We start from the raw sequence: 17,606 nt of genomic DNA on the forward strand, positions 1-17,606 counted from the left end.
TAACACTGTTCTCAACTATAGTAATTTTGGTATATTTGAGCACAGTGATAAAGAATAGGATAAACTTCGAATAAACAGCAAATAACATTAATGTAAGATGCCGTTTAATACTGTTTTAAACTATAGTCATTTGAGTATAATTAATCACAGATAAAGAATAAGATCAACTTTAATACTATTTATTAAATAAAAAAAACTAATTCTATATTAACACATATTATTTACATATACTTTCACTGCTGATTTCTAGTATAAACAGGCCATAGGCCTATACATGGCTGCAGTCGCGTGCTCAAATTTGAGTTGGTGTTTACCGACCGACCGATCGACATAGTGAGCTGTAGAGTCGCGTTTGCACGCAACTAAAAAGTTCACAAAAACCGTAGGACGGGCACAGGGAAGTTTGTTCGAAACTCCAACCCCTCCCCTGGCTATTCATCTACAAATAAAGTGTCTATTACCGTACTTTTAAAAATCTATTTATATCAATACCTATCAACGTATGTACGTGTGCATATTATATATACAAAAATATATACATCAACATAAATGTCATATCATCTACAGTCATTGGTGTTATTTCACTTTTAATATTAGTAAATCCAAAGGCAAAATACTGAAATAATAACAATGCTGTGGTCTCAATGGAGATACAAAAAAAGAAGCGAAAAGCTAAATCCAAACGATAAAGTAAAACAGCCAGAAAAGTTAGCAGAGTTTTCGGGCAACACTAGCCCTTCATCAGTGCAAGTGAGGGTACTTGTACAAGATAGTGTTATTTAACGTTTAGTCGATTTATATCAATACACTCATCAACATATGTACGTGCAATTCACGTCTACAATCAATAGTGTTAATTCCTCTTTTAAAAGTCGATTTATATCAATATACTCATCAACATATGTACGTGTCCACGTCATATTCATCTATAAATATTAGTGTTATTTCACTTTTAAAAGTCGATTTATCAATATACTCATCAATAAATGTACTTGTCCACGTCATATTCATTTACAAATCAGTGTTATTTCACTTTTCGAAGTCAATTATATCAATATAGGCCTACTCATCAACATATGTACGTGCAATTCACGTCATATTCATATATGATCAATAGTGTACAACTAATAGTGTTATTTCACTTTTAAAAGTCGATTTATATCAATATACTCATCAATAAATGTACTTGTCCACGTCATATTCATCTGCAATCAATAGTGTTATTTCACTTTTAAAAGTCGATTTATATCAATATACTCATCAACATTATGTACCGTACGTGTCCACGTCATATTCATCCTCAAATATTAGTGTTATTTCACTTTTAAAAGTCGATTTATATCAATATACTCATCAACATATGTAAATCGTGTCCAAGTCATATTCATCTACAAATATTAGTGTTAATTTGACTTTTAAAAGTCGATTTATATCAATATACTAATCAATATATGTACGTGTCCACGTCATATTCATCTACAAATATTAGTGTTATTTCACTTTTCAAAGTCGATTTATATAAATATACTACTCATCAACATAATGTACGTGCAATTCACGTCATATTTATCTACAATCATTTGTGTTAATTCCACTTTTAAAAGTCAATTTATATCAATTACTTATGAACATATGTACGTGTCCGCGTCATTCATCTACAAATATTATAGTGTTATTATGTTTTTCATATTATCACTGTGCTCAAGTATATGAAAATGACTATAGTTGAGAACAGTGTTAAACAGAATCGTGTACATTAATGTTATTTGTTGTATATTGTGCTCAAGTATACCAAAATGACTATAGTTGAGAACAGTGGTAAACGGGATCGTACATTAATGTTTTTTGTTGTATATTGTTAAGTTTATCCTATTCTTTATCACTGTGCTCAAGTATACCAAAATGACTATAGTTAAGAACAGTGGTAAACTGGATCGTACATTAATGTTATTTGTTGTATATTATTAAGTTTATCCTATTCTTTATCACTGTGCTCAAGTATACCAAAATGACTATAGTTGAGAACAGTGTTAAACGGGATCGTACATTAATGTTTTTTGTTGTATATTGTTAAGTTTATCCTATTCTTTATCACTGTGATCAAGTATACCAAAATGACTATAGTCGAGAACAGTGTTAAACGGGATCGTACATTAATGTACGTTTTTTGTTGTATATTGTTAAGTTTATCCTATTCTTTATCACTGTTCTCAAGTATACCAAACCATACCTAGCCAATTTGGTATATTTTATATACCTGCACTCCTACCATCCATACCAGTACTCTAGCTAGAGGCACGGTCCTACTAAACACCACCAGATACCACCAGCCAGGCCTATACTATAGTTATGTAAGATTAGAAAGCAAATACTTGTTATTGACAGATACTTTTTAGGCCTAGTAGTAGGCCTATCATCAGTCTTATTAATTAGGCATAAACTAGTTATTTTGTACTGTAGAATAGTGGGCCTAGCTAGGCCTAGGCTACCCTAATAGCTAGAGTGTAGGCTACTACTAGGCCTAGGCCTAGGCCTACCTAGTCCTACCTAGCCTAGGGTTTAATTAGGCTAGGCCAAGCGTTTTAGCCTTGCTAGGTCTAGGCCTAGGATTGTTTGGTCGTTTGTTGACATAATTAACACTACAGTTATAAAATCCTCGCGCCTCGTTGAAATATAACCTTTCATCATTCACCTCATGCCATTATATGTACCATTTACACATTACACTTAAACATTCATTATTTTGTATACCAACAACATAAAATAAATTATGGAGAAGTAAAATATAAATAATAACTTAAAATGGTGGTCAATATTGAGACTTCAATTTAGGATGTCAAATGGAATAATTTCTGGGAGTAAGTTCCTAATGTTTAAGTCTAAAAGGTTTTGTCAGTATTACTATCAGTTATATCTACAGTATAGGGCAATTAAAAAGAGAAGATGGATTACAATTTACATTTAAAGCATACAATACAAAGTACCAACTTCAACATCAAATATAAATATAGAATCATTAAGAATTATAAAATGTTTAAAGATGTATTGTCCCTTTGTCAAATTCCAAAAAAATAAAAATAAAAAGATTTCGAAAAAAAGTGGGTCATTTTGAAGTATCACAATAGTTATTAACTTTGACCAAAAAATAGTCGGAAAAAAAAATCATTTTCAAATCACGTTTTTTGGTTCAAAAAATAACTTTGACTTCCAGTCAAAGTTTTAGATCAAAACATATCTCATAATGCAATGCGCATATTTGGCTGCTCTGTATGCATAATCATAAAACTTCCTAGAGATCGGTGTGAAAACACCTTCTCAACCGTGACAAGTTGTAAACAATCCTGATTAGCATCATGCATGTATACTCATGGTTTGAAATCTTTGTTTACTTTGTTTTCCAGACGAAATGTAATCAAATTAATTTAGCTATTAATTACGTAAAATTGTTGTTTTTGTCTTGAATTTTCGACTTAAAGTGAATAACTTTAATATTACAAGTGATTTAAAGGGGGATTCTGGGTTTAAAATTGCTTCTAAATATCGTTTATTTATTAAATAAAAAATATCATAGCAATATAGACATGTCAGAATGAAGAAGTAATAACGAGAAATTAGAAAAATTAAATTTCATATACATTTTAGGGTAAATTCATGGAAAGTCTGTTTTTCAGCAGCTTAGGGAAGCTCATTAATATTCACAAAATCACGTCATCAGTGGATTCCAAACTCGCGATGTCAAGCTTGTACGTTGTGTTCTCTCTCCCCTGTCAAACGACGACCACCCGATCATTGTGAAATACATTTTTTTGTAGATTTTCTAAGCTAGGCCTAAAGTGTAATAATAACAGTAGTAGCATATATTTATTTGACATTTAATGAAATACAAAATTTAGTACAGATTACGGAGTCATAAATTATACTATTTTTATACCTCGAATAGTACAGATCGTATATCGGCTTCACGTACTAAGCCTAGGCTAGGCCTAGCCTAAATCATTTTATTCATGTGTGAGAGCCATTTCTGATTAGGGGGATTCCATGCCACGATGGCTACGTTAAAACATTGGGGCCATCATTCATGGGCCTAGCTAGCCTATTACTAAACGATTGGCCCATAAATAACAAAACTCAGTGGATTCCAAACCCATCCTATCAAGCAAACTCCTAAACAATGTAAACCTAAAACGTTCTACAAAAATCGGCTGTAAATATTGAGGCAAAACAAGGTCCGATCGCCGTCCGCACGTATGGTGTCCCGATCGTCTAATAAGTAGGCCTAAAATAGGCCTAGTTTACTCTCCAAAAAAGCGGATACTGCATCAAGCACGTAGACCTGTAGTAGGAAGGAGACCTAGCCGATCCGGCCCAGTTAAAAATTGAGCTAGCTAGTGTAGTAGACCCTATGCGAATTGATACTACCAGGCCTTTTATTTACTATAATAAGCTACACTTGTTAAAATTAACAATACTTATGTTTACAAATATTCCAACTCTCTCTAATTCGAGCTATATTATCTATACCATTCCGGTAGGTCGAGTCGACCTTCTATCAAATACTGTACATCGTTCATGTTGTGATTGTAGTCGGGGTATACTCGACCCGACCAGTTTGGTATTGTATACTGTATCTGCTTATCACGTGACGATGCCAGGCATGGGCAGAGAGAGCGCGTGTATCGTCGTCTCGCTCTCCTCGCTCAGCAGGAATGTATACGTTACGCTTCATTGATTTTGAAGGCTTTCCCTAAGTCAGTGCGAAAATCGGCAACGTAAAGTGCAAACTTATCTAATTTTTCGCTGTTTTGATGGATTTTCATAGAAAATTGACTTTATAAATGGGAAGACCGACTAAAATTACATCAGATAAGTATAATTTTAAAAAAGTAATTGATATGGTTAATGATAACGAGTCGTCGGAAGATTGACCATTTCACGAATTTCCTATTCTGTAACCACAGTGTGATTTTGCCGTAGCTGCACTTGTAATCTGGCCTCATTTCACAGCCTTCGTTCTGCTTCACTGGGCGCTTATATAAATTGAAACTTTTACCGTTCAAGAGACTAAACAAATATATTTTACATTTTTTACTATTCATTTTAAACCCGGAACCCCCCTTTAAATATGTAAAGGCAATCCTGTCACAAGATTGTAATCTTTTTGGGATTTGCCTTCGTCCATTTTCTTGTTTTATCACTTGCCATTTTGTTTTGTTACTTTTGTCTTTTAATTAGACGTGAATAAATGTTCTTTGAATTGAATTGAATTGAATATGGCCAATTAAAATTTAGTATATTTTGACCTTCATTTTTTTGTGTTTCAATCTTTAAGTTAATAATATATAAAATGCTAACTGTATTAAATTATTTAATAGACTGATGACATCAGGCACAAAATGATTAATCTTTTTATATTCCAACGTACGTACATGGCGTGGCGTTTGTTGTGCAGATAAGTAACTTGTTAAAAAATGAAAAGTTCAAATCTAGTTATTCTTGCTTGTAATACTAAACCATTCATGGCCCTTTTCTGCTGGACGGTATATTTTTGGTAGCAAAAAAGAACATAAGAATAAAATAAAAGCACATCAATCAAGCTCACGACAACTTCTGCTAGGAGGCACAGTCAGTTGTCTTATTCGATTGGGAACTTTCGTTGTCAACTTAAAGATTCATTGATTACTTTTTTTATTTGAATTGTAAACGGATTGTGCTCAACAGAAAATCATTCGAATAGAAAACGTTAACAACGCAAGCTTTTTCTTTAAGAACAATCTCAACGCTCAACATACTCCATTAAATAAGTAGTCAACGGAAAATTAAATGATTGGAAAAACTATACTCAGTACTATACCCACGTATGAACAAAATTTCACTTCGTCCACTTGGTATGTATGCCAAGATTTTAATTAAAAACTATGATGAAACAGATTTACAAACAATCAACTTGGCTATCGAGACCATAAAGAAATGGGCCCGATCATCTCTATGATGGGCCTGTTTGTCTCTATATGATGGGCCCAATCATCTCTATGATGGGCCTATGATGGGCCCGCGTTTGTCTCTATATGATGGGCCCGATCATCTCTATGATGGGCCCGTTTGTCTCTGTATGATGGACCCAATCATCTCTATGATGGGCCTGTTTTTCTTTATGATGGGCCCGTTTGTCTCTATATGATGGGCCCGATCATCTCTATGATGGACCTGTGTGTTTCTATACGATGGGCCCAATAATCTCTATGATGGGCCTGTTTGTCTCTATATGATGGGCCCGTTTGTCTCTATATGATGGGCCCGATCATCTCTATGATGGGCCCGATCATCTCTATGATGGGCCCGATCATCTCTATGATGGGCCCGATCATCTCTATGATGGGCCCGTTTGTCTCTATATGATGGGCCCCGTATCCGGACAACCACCCCTGGACAATTACCACCCGGACAACTACCACCCGGACAATGAACCCCCTAGGACAACTACCACCCGGACAATTACCCTCTACGACAACTACCCCTTAGGACAAGTTCCACCCGGACAACTACCCTCTAGGACAACTACCCCTTAGGACAAGTTCCACCCGGACAACTACCCCCTAGGAAACTACTCCCTAGGACAACTACCCTCCTAGGACAACTACCCCCTAGGACAACTGCTATGCCCTTAGGACAACCACACCTATATCATGACACCTACACCTTAGGTTATAATTACTATCTTGTAAAACTTACTGAACTTCAAAGCATAAGGAGAGAGATTGATCTTAAATGAAAGCTTTTGAATTTTTTAATATGCGTATCGTCGGCAGTTATTTTACATTAAACGAGAATCGATCAAATTATTAAAACGTATTCCAATCTTGAAAAATAAAGGGGTGGCTTATTTTATTCTTGTGTGACATGAAGATGCCGTAAATAAATCTAGGAACATACTGTACAGTTTACCTAGCTGCACCAGTCAATCAAACAGTCTTTCATTTTAATGAACTATGAACTAACAATCTTTCTCCCTACGTTTTGAATGTCAGTAAGTTTACAATCGTAATTATAACCTAAGGTGTAGGTGTGGTTGTTCAGAGAGTGTTGTTGTTCTAGTGGTGTAGTTGACCTAAGGGCATAGCAGTTGGACTAGAGGGTATTAGTTGTAAGATAGTGGGACTGGAGCAGCCCCTAAATATCGATAAAATTGACCCGATTTTGTTCTCTCTTTTCTTTTTCAATCCAGTAATATTGGAATATTGGTTTGGCTTTTATTACTTCATAGAAGAACTTTAATTTATTTGTTTTTTACATTTTCTCCCCACTCCTGAGAAAATAGGATAATAAACGTTTTTAGAATAATTATATCCATGATGTATTTATGACTTAAACATTTCTACTTATTTCATTTTATTCCAAATCGTATTCTACAGCAAAGAACCTCCTAATGTTACTTTAGATTTAAAAAAAACCTACACCTATATTACATTAGACGATTTGAAAATCAATCTCTCTCTCCCCCGTTTGACAGGTTCATACATTTCTTAGTTTTCCTATTATGAAAACATATCTAACTGCGCCAATTGAGGAAATAGTTTTTCATAGTTTGTCCTCGTAGTCCCCTCCTCGCACACAATTTGATTTTACAATACAATTGGGACCAAAAGAAGCAGCTTGTTAATTTGGTTACCAATCGTAGTTGTCCAAAGGTGTAGCGTAATTGTAATTTTCCTAGTGGGTAGCTAGAGGGTAGTTGTCCTAGAGGGTAGTTGTCCTAGAGGGGTAGTTGTCCTAGAGGGGTAGTTGTCCTAGGGGGTAATTGTCCTAGACCCGATGGACCCAATCATCTCTATGATGGGCCCGTTTGTCTCTATATGATGGGCCCGTTTGTCTCTATATGATGGGCCTGATCATCTATATGATGGGCTCGATCGTCTATATGATGGGCCCGTTTGTCTCTATACGATGGGCCTGATCATCATGATGGGCCCGATCGTCTATATGATGGGCCCGATCGTCTCTATTATGTACCCGATCATCTATATGATTGGCCGGATCGTCCATATGATGGGCCCTATCGTCTTTATGATGTACCCGATCATCTATATGATGAGCCCGATCGTTCATGGACGTAATTGTCTGTTTACCTACAACTGTACTGGCATAGCTAGATGGCCTAGCCTACCTACATAACTACTTTCTAGTATTGCTTACTGTAAGAATGTGGTTTAGAAGTCGAAGGTGAAAATCTCAAAGTGACATTTACATCACTTTTGTTTTTGAAAAATCCCAAGGCTATTTTTAGATGTACAGTAGAAGGAATTGTTGACACACAGTTTGTATGGGTTCAAGTATCTCCTCCTTCATGTTATCTGTCTCTAAGATCTGATAAATAACTCATTTGAGTTTGAATGAAATCTCATGTCATTGGTAGAGACAAGGACACCAGAACTAAAGCTAAAGCTCTGTCTACAATTAACTAGTTTGACAAAAAAGTGGGAGGTACCCAAATATGGTAGAGATATGCCCTGCCGATATGTTGTAATAATTAAAAAAATAAATGTTGTGAAATTTGGACTTTGTTTCACTATCAAATTTTATGTTACAAGCACAACACAGGAGTATTTGTGACATTAAAACTTGTTTTGAAACTGAAAATTATCAAAAAATAAAAGCATATGAACAGGCTGACTGAAAGATTTAAATAACTAGATATAAGAGCAGAATCATTTATAAAAAAATTTTCACCTCTCTGATTAATTAGCCTGATACAATGGAACATAGAGTTGAATTGGGAAGGTGAACCTTAGTGCTAATTGAATGACTGAAAAAAAAAATTTCAGAGAATTAATAATTAATATATAATTTTATAGTTCCTTAATTACATATGATGATTAGTACTCATTACAGTATAAACCATATTCTTGTATATATAAACCATACATTGACTTTCAGAAGGAGAAAGTCAAATGTATGTACAGTATTTACCAGAACTGGCTAGTTAATTCCATGGTGTACGCTATTCAAACACGTAGTACTTTCAATACCGATTTCGTTTGACCTTCTCATTATGAAAGTCAAGCTGTGACTCATTGTGCATGCATTGCAAGCAGGCATGATGCAATCATGTGAGAACAAGGTCCAATCAGACAATAGTATTAATACAGCTGACTTCCCTTTGAATTGCTCAATTGTAATTGAGATTCAAGAAGAACAGTCTGTTTCGTTCCTACACAATAACTAGTCTACTGTAAAACTGGTAAGTATTTGCTGTGTTGCTTAGGCCTGCCTATGTAGCTGTTTTTACACTAGAATCTAGAGTTATTAAAGGCTAGTACTGTACAAAGTTAGTGTTGGAAATAATTTCTTAATCATTAGTCTAATTAATTATTCTTTTAGTTTATTTTGCTGCATTGCATTTAATTATCATACATTTTATTATTAATAATGTTATATGCAGTCGTATTGTATCATTACTGTATTGTGAAATTCTATTCCATTCTGTATTTTTATATTAAAAAAAGTTAAACTCTTATTGTCAAAAGAATTGTTGGATAAATTATACTTAATGGTTTTTGACTATTGCACAAAGTATTGGAAACGACACATTTCAGTTCACATGTCAATCTATAGAATATATTCATCCCTCGTTCGTTTTACAGGAAATTGTCCCCTTAATGAGTGTCCCTTAAAAAGCAATGGCGATGCCCAACAAAGGAGGAGTCGGTTCTGCTATAATGTTTATTAAATACTGTATTAGTTCATATTTTATATTTACAGAACCACCATGTCTACTGAGGTAATCCCGCAAGTACCAAGTACGATGTACTCTCGTGTTCTTAGCTACCCAATGGTGTGCACTGCCATCGATCAGGTAGCCAATGTCTACAACATGTCAAAGGAAAAGAGTGGCCTTATTCGCTGTACCTTTGAAGTTGCTGAGAAGTCAGTAGCCTTGGCTGCTGCCACTGCTAAGCCTGTTGTGAATCGATGTGAAAAGCCCAGTAAGTTTATTGGACACAACTTTTTTGGGGAAAACTTTTAATTTTGTTATCAAATCGATCAATTCCCTTATTTATATTATTGAATCCATTTCAGTAGTCAAATGAATCAATCATTAAGCAATTAATCAATACATTATTAATCAATACAATAATCAATTGATCTGTAATTCATCAATCAATCAGTTCAATCAATAGTGGTGTAAATTTTTAGCCATTTAAGCTTCATGTTTAATCTATTTTAACATGAATTGGAATGTAGTTTGACTGAAATGTGTTTATATTTACAGTTGCCATGGTGAACGGTTATGCTTGCAAGCAGCTTGATAAATTGGAGGAGAAAGTTCCAATCATTACTGAACCAACTGAAAAGGTAAGTGTTATAGGTCTTAATAGATCTCCTAACAATTGTCTTAAGCAACATAATTGCAGGCCTATTTGCAACTGTTCAAAGCATTTGGAAAATAAGAAATAGTGTCCTGACTAAACCACACTACCATATTTATTTAAACAGCCACTTCCATATTTTTCGTTACCTTGTGAAACCCAATCTCCAACTTGAATTTCAACTGCAGGTATGTTTAGAACATAAATGATTATTGGATTTTGAAAGTTCACTGATTTATCATCAATTGTAGGTTGTGTCAAAGGTTAAAGATGAGACCTGGAAGGTCATTGACAACAGTAAGAAAAGCAGCACTGCCTACATGAATGGATTAGTTGATACTCGTGTTGGTAATCTGGTGTTCAGTGGTGTTACAACTGCCTTCACTGTCACTGAAAATGCTGTAGATTACTACTTGCCATCAGATGATGAGAAACTGTCTGATGATGAACAAGAACAAAGTATGTTTATTAAGCATCAATAAGATACAGTATTGATATAGTTGTATTAAAGTGAACATCTTTAATCACAATTATAACCTGTAATTCGTCAAAAGTGAAAGATTGGTTAAACATAAATAATGAAATTCCACTGTTGAGGTTTTATAATGTGTGTTCTGTAAACAACACAGTGTGAATTTTTCAAAAATTGAAGATTTGAAGTTGGATAGTATATTTGCCTTAGAATTTAAATAAAATTCATAACAAGTTACTATTAACAATCTTATATATTGGAAGATTAAATTGATTTTTCTGATAAAATAAAAGTTTAAAGTAGTTTGCTTCATCATGTGATGGTTTCCTCAATTGTTTTTAATTTGAAAGACATTAATTGAGTTATTTCTTTTTTCAGTTGCTGATGAAGTAGTTCAGGGTCCACAACATTCCCTTGTGGTTGATGAAGAGCCTGGTTCCATCAAGCGTGTAACTACCTTGTCAAGTAAGGTCCGTCGTCGTCTCTACCAGCGAGCCATCAAGAAAGTTCATTATATTCAGAAGAGAAGTCAGGAAACCATTGACAGACTTCACTTTACTGTGGACTTGGTAAGAAATAATTCACATGTTTATATTATAAATTAATTAATTCAACTGGTTTAGGGTAGATGTGTTATACTACAATATTGTGGGGCATTTATTCGAGGAGGTGTTTATCCAAAATGATGTTCTACGCGTTTATTCGAATAAATACTGTTTTTTGGCTGTTTCTATATAGTTTACACAATTGTGATAAAGCACAGGGGATTGAACATAGAAATGAACTTAGATTGCATAATATGTTGAACATTTAAGAGTAAAAAACTACCTAAAATTCAGTAAATACTTTTATTTAAATAATTGAACTAATTAGGGTGATTTCAATTTTAAAAAGATGAAATATTGCTCCTAAGATGATGGAACATTATTAAGGTTTTTCAAATTTCTCTAAAGATTGATTATGCTAAGAAGAACATCGATTCAGCCAATGAGAACGTACGTGCCAATGTGAGAAACACTCAAGAAACATTGTGGAAAACATGGAATGATTGGACAACAAATGAAGAGGAGGAAAAAAATGAGGATGTTGATGAAGACGAAGAAACCTTAGACAACGAGGGAAACCATGCCGAGGTAAGCAAAAACTATGATAATAAAACACTTTTTGAAAAGGACCAAATCACTGTACAATTTTGGTGGATCATATTTCATGTAGTCAATTACATCTGACTGTGGACAAGTACAGGTCCATATCATAGTGTAGCATAATCTAAATTGGATCAACAAAGAAATGAAGTGTCCAGAATGTATATAGTAAACTGGTTTAATCAATACATTAAAGTTTAATAGGCCTAGGGTTTTGTACTTCCGATTAGGAAAATCAGTAGTATAGTTAATTTAGGCCTGATCTCAATTCTGTAAAATATATAGTAAGTTTAATAAAAAATATTGTTGTTTAATTTACAGGCAGCAGAAAAGAAGACTTTGGCAATTGCCCGTGTACTTTCAAAACGTTTAAGAATCCTCAGTGTTAACCTAGCAACAACTGTCTCCATGATGCCCCAGAACATTCGTACAAAGGTCAATGATGGTCTTGTTGTTGCGGATTCCCTGTATCATACACTTCAAGAGGTTTGTATATAAATGCAACATTGTACTGATGCTGTAGTCTAGTCATCAGACCTTCATGTCTGTAGTGCAACATAATTGGTGTTATCGTATAAATATAAAATAACAAATAAATAAATATATTTTTTCTTATAGGCTAAATATTTCCGAGACCTTCCAAGCAATGTAGTAACCAGTGCAAGACATCATCTTAACTCCCTTCAAGAACTAACAATGGATGTTGGCGACTACATCTTAACCATGAGACCTCTACAGTGGCTGGTAGGTGCAAACTCTTACTATTACTGTGCTTCATGTAATGTTTCTTCAATATATGTATCTGTGTTAGCAGCAATGGCAAAACCTGTAGTGTGCCAGATCTTGGTGTTTCCCAGGCTGTGTTTAATTACATTAACAAACCATTAATATATTTGCAAGAACAGCCATCTACTATTTTGATCAAATATTACATTTCTCATTGCATGCTATACAGATGTTTTGTATTTTTTTTTATACAGTTATTACTTTAAATCATCATTAATTTGCATGTTTTTTACATTTAATTAATTTATTAATTAATAAAGCCGGGCACAATGAGAACTCTAGCAATCTGGCATATATGCTAGAAAATTAATTTCTGGTACTGTACACACCAGACTATTCCTGCTAGTTGGCTCTTGTGTGTGTCAGACATAAGGTGTTAATTACACTTATTTAACATTTTATATACCTAATATACCGCAGTTTAGTATTTTTTGTAAATATACCTGCTTTAGTGGAATGCTTTGATTTTTAATTAGCTAATGGTGAAGGCTGCATGTAATTATTCTTGGTTTTTTTCATAAATGCTTTTAGTAGTAAATAGTCATTTACATCCATGCCTCTTTCTTTTCCCTTCTCTTTTTATCCATTTAGGTATCCCGACAGGTGAGAGGAAGTGAACAGGAAACAGAAATCACCATGGATGATATACCAGAAAGGGGGGATGAGAGTAGTGAAAAAGTTGATGATGAGGGTGAAGAGAAAGAGGAAGAAGTGGATGAAGAAGAGAGTGATAAGAAAGAGGATAAACAAAAAAATGATGATGATGATTATGAATTTTATGAGGATCTTACAGAAAGTGATGCTAGTGACACAGAGATTTGACTATCACAAAATAATACTTCACTAATCATGAAAGCGCATTTAGACGCTGAAAATGTTCTAAATTGTTGTTTGCAGTTAAGTGTTTTTAGCTTAAATAGATCAGCACCAGTTAATTGGGGTGTACAAAGTTGCATGAAATTAAATGCAAAACTTGTATTAAAGGTGAGGGATTACCATACTGGTTCCATAGTCACTTTAGAATACAAGCTGTCTGGGGGTATCCACATCCCTGAGATAATATCGGCATTTAACAATGGAATGAAATTTGTTGGAAAGGAATAAGCTTTGTGTGTGTGTTGTCATAATAGAGAGCTTTGATTTGTAACCACGTAAGAAAAAGTCATTTCAATTAATGTGTTGTCAGTAGTTGCCTAGACCTAGAAACCATTAAAACTGTTTCAAGGTGGGGAGCACGGAAACACATCCCAACTTCCCTGCATGCACACAATGAATTGACATGTCATTGGTCGTCGCAAATCAAAAGCTCCTGATTAGTATCTGGTGTGAATGCTATATGTGATATATATTCGGATATACACTTTACTAAATGTGATAAATATTCACAACTTCCCTTTCATCTATTTTGTAACACTAGTAAGTTTGATAACACTTGATTTATCATAAATTTATAATTAACAAGCTATTAATATTGCTGTTGTTATCCTCCGTACTCTTGCCTTATTGTTTTCATTATTGAATAAATTCATAATTTGAGATTTCCATGTTTTTGTGTTGGTTCCTATTTTCGATAGTTGTTTTTACTAACATTTTATTTATTAACACTGGTGTATCACCTCAAAATCACTTTAAATTTGCTCATTGTTTATTGAAGATATAAATTATAAAACATTTGTAAATGCTATTCTACAGTTTTGTACAGTATGAATTTTTGTAACTACACTATTTCTCTATTCAACTTGATAACTCATAATAATATTTTTGGTCTTATGGGGAGGAAGGGGCAGGGAGGAGAATACACCTAACTATTGGATATAATGTATATAAAAACTGAAGTATCAGAAATGCATGCTTTCAAGCAATGTTCAATTTTAATAAAAGACCAATAAATTGTGTTTTATTAATTCTAAAAATACAGTAGTTGTATTCTTTAAATAAAAAAAAAAATGATTTTGAAGATTTGAAGCAGATGAGGCCAATATAAGCAACATATTTTTTTTTTCATTTTGTACATTCTGTATCTAAACAATAAATAATTTGTAGAAAACTTAAACTGTGATCACATAATCATCCAGTCTGCTACATTAAAGACCTGCACCAATTCTGCTGATGAGTCCTTTGTGGTCTAGCAGCTGGTATAACAATTCTTTATTCTGCTTTCCATAAGCTTCACAGTACTTGTTATTACAGTAATCCGAATGAACATAATGCAATTCTTTATGTTATTAAATAGTCATTTTACCTTGAAACTAAAGACATCAAGGTAGTTTAATACTCATTTGCATACCGTAATAAAGTATGACATGGCATTAAGCTTTTGTTGCAACAAGATGTAAATCTGCTGGTGCCATGGTTCAAATGTAATGGCGTGTGTCATGGCAGAATTGTTCAAACATTACACAGGCTACCATCTATTTTCGACAGGGTGATACATTGCTAAATTTCATTACCATGCACTATCATCACTTGTGTGCACAAATGTCATCATATTTAGTAAATTTAACAAAATATGAAACTGTTAGTTGCTGTACATTTTTATATTTTATGTTTTAAAAATGTTTTGTTATTTCCTTTGAAGCACTGTACATAAAATAAAGTACTAAGTATTCAGCACATGGTTTAATAGTCATGTTATAATGTCTACACTTCACGTTTCACATCTTTTATATCTTTTTTTTGTGACATTTTGTGTGTATTATTTTACAGGTTCCTGAGGTTGAAATGGATGGCATAGAGTTTGATTTTGGTATGGGCTCTGACCAAAATGACGTGGATCTCTTCAGTAGTGAAAACAGTGATTAAGCCTTTTGACTTTAAATCATACTTTTAATAAAATAAAATACTGTAGTTAATTAAAAACTTAAATTACCATACTGGCCACAATTAGTACCTGCTTTTTGAGGTTTTACAGTAAATATTCTCATTTTTATACTGTTACTAAAATTAACTGTTATAATAATCTGTTACATTAATATTATTGTTGTCAAATTTACATAGCGCTTTTAACAATACATTATTGTCCCAAAGTGCCTAAAATAAAATAAAGATGGGAGAAAAACAGATTGAATTACAAAGAACAAAAAAGGTGGGGTTTTAGAATATTAGCTGGAAACGTTTCTTTTTTTAAATATAACTATCCTAAAATATATTATTTGTAACTGTAGTTTTATTTATTGTTAAAGTATTAAAAAAAAAAAAAAATATATCTGTCACATAGATTTTGTTTCAATTTTGGTTGCATTGAGAGCCGGCCATAAGCAGCACAGCACAGAAAACATGTGCACATGCTCACAAACCAGTTAGTGGTAAGATGATCAGTTTGTATCACATACAGTTTGAAATGTTCTTAGTTTTATTTTATTAATTATAATAAAATAAAAAGAAACGTTCTTGTTTCTATTATTTTTACGGTCGTAGCCATCAGTACGATTGGTAAGGTTTCAATGTGACCAATTTTTCAGAGAGGCTTTTGACAACCCAGAGGCTTGAGCTTGCGAAAACCGGACCACTTTATTTTTAGTGGCTACATCACTGATTTTATTAGGTTATATGCATTCATGCATATAACCTCTTGATTCTGTCAGAATCTTTATTTATTTATTTATTTATTTATTTATTTATTTTTTCCTTAGCACTATTTGTCCGTCAATTATCTTGATATCAGTTTCATCTAACTAAGTCAATTTTTCAGAGTATATTTCTTATGGCCAGGAATCGATGTGGTTATGTTTTCACGGTGCGCAATCAAACATTACGCGGTCTACGCGCGATTTAACAAAATCACGTTTGTAATCATATCTTCACAAGCATGAATCACTTTTAAACAAAATTTGGTACTCATAAATTTCAGGTCATATTTCATCATATGGCAATACAATTACGTGCGTAGCGCATATAACGCATGCGTACGCACGCTTAAAATGTTCAACATTTTCAGAATTTATTTTCGATTAAATTAGAGTACGTTTCAGGCAATTTTAAGCGTTTAAAAAATTGCCATAAGTGCGCAGATTTTTGCACGCGCAATGCGCGTCAAACGTTATTGCGCACTGTTTTTGTCCGATTACTGTTGTATAACCTTTCTTTAACAATATCATCATATTGTATTAACTTTTCAACGCGAAACAGCGTTATACGAGCACGTCAAAAGTGACAGGCTACGCACGTGTAAGTTAACAAAATGGTGAAAATATGCTAAATTTTAAAATTAATATATATCGTTAGAATGCTCGGGAACACCGATTTTTTATTTCATTTTCTTGAAGTGTATGTATCATATGTATGATTTATTATGAAATTAAGAGAACAAAAGTTGATTAAGTCATCATTAATGGCATATTAAATTTACAAAAATTAATTTCAACAATCAAACAAATTATAACATTTTCTTAGGCCGAAATAACAAACTTAACATTAACTTTCTAGTTAAAAGTATATAGTTTGACAGTGCATCATTTTTAAAAAGCTTTAAAGATGTCATCATAGTAAAACATTATCATTGCGGTATGTAATAATCTATCTGCACCAAAGTGGTTACTGCATAGTAAATACACGGAGGAATATTTCCATAATTTTTAGTCAGTTGTGTATGGCTCGGTGGTCTTTGCTCGTGTCTATAGCATTCAAGGTACCGAGTTCGAGTCTCACCTTGGGAAACGAAACGAAATAAGATTTTTTTTATTACCCGTATTGTTTATTCAATTGTATTTCTTAGTGTATAGATTATACAGATGATTTATAATGAAATTTATTTAAAAACACAAATGTGGTTCATTATAACATTATATACGCAGAAGGATCTTTGATCGGATTGTGATACCGGCTATTGTATTTGCGTTA

At 33.4% G+C, this 17,606-nt stretch overlaps 1 protein-coding gene across 5 annotated transcripts; it reads left to right on the top strand.

Annotated features, from left to right (window-relative positions):
* Positions 1–2,215: 2,215 nt before the first annotated feature.
* Positions 2,216–15,955, top strand: LOC140062469 (perilipin-2-like). 5 transcript variants are annotated; one of them, XM_072108702.1, is made up of 9 exons: positions 2,216–2,351; positions 9,757–9,980; positions 10,268–10,350; positions 10,616–10,823; positions 11,215–11,405; positions 11,790–11,969; positions 12,303–12,467; positions 12,600–12,725; positions 13,359–14,297. In XM_072108702.1, the coding sequence occupies exons 2-9, from the start codon at positions 9,764–9,766 to the stop codon at positions 13,587–13,589; spliced, it is 1,401 nt and encodes a 466-aa protein (XP_071964803.1). In that variant the 5' UTR covers positions 2,216–2,351; positions 9,757–9,763; the 3' UTR covers positions 13,590–14,297. The 5 variants fall into 5 exon arrangements, with proteins under 5 accessions (XP_071964803.1, XP_071964806.1, XP_071964801.1 ...); XM_072108705.1 differs by lacking the exons at positions 2,216–2,351; positions 13,359–14,297 and adding exons at positions 9,087–9,235; positions 15,474–15,955; XM_072108700.1 differs by lacking the exon at positions 2,216–2,351 and adding an exon at positions 9,087–9,235.
* Positions 15,956–17,606: the final 1,651 nt, after the last annotated feature.

Source organism: Antedon mediterranea, chromosome 11 (genome assembly GCF_964355755.1).
Source record: "Antedon mediterranea chromosome 11, ecAntMedi1.1, whole genome shotgun sequence".
Lineage (NCBI taxonomy): Eukaryota > Metazoa > Echinodermata > Crinoidea > Comatulida > Antedonidae > Antedon > Antedon mediterranea.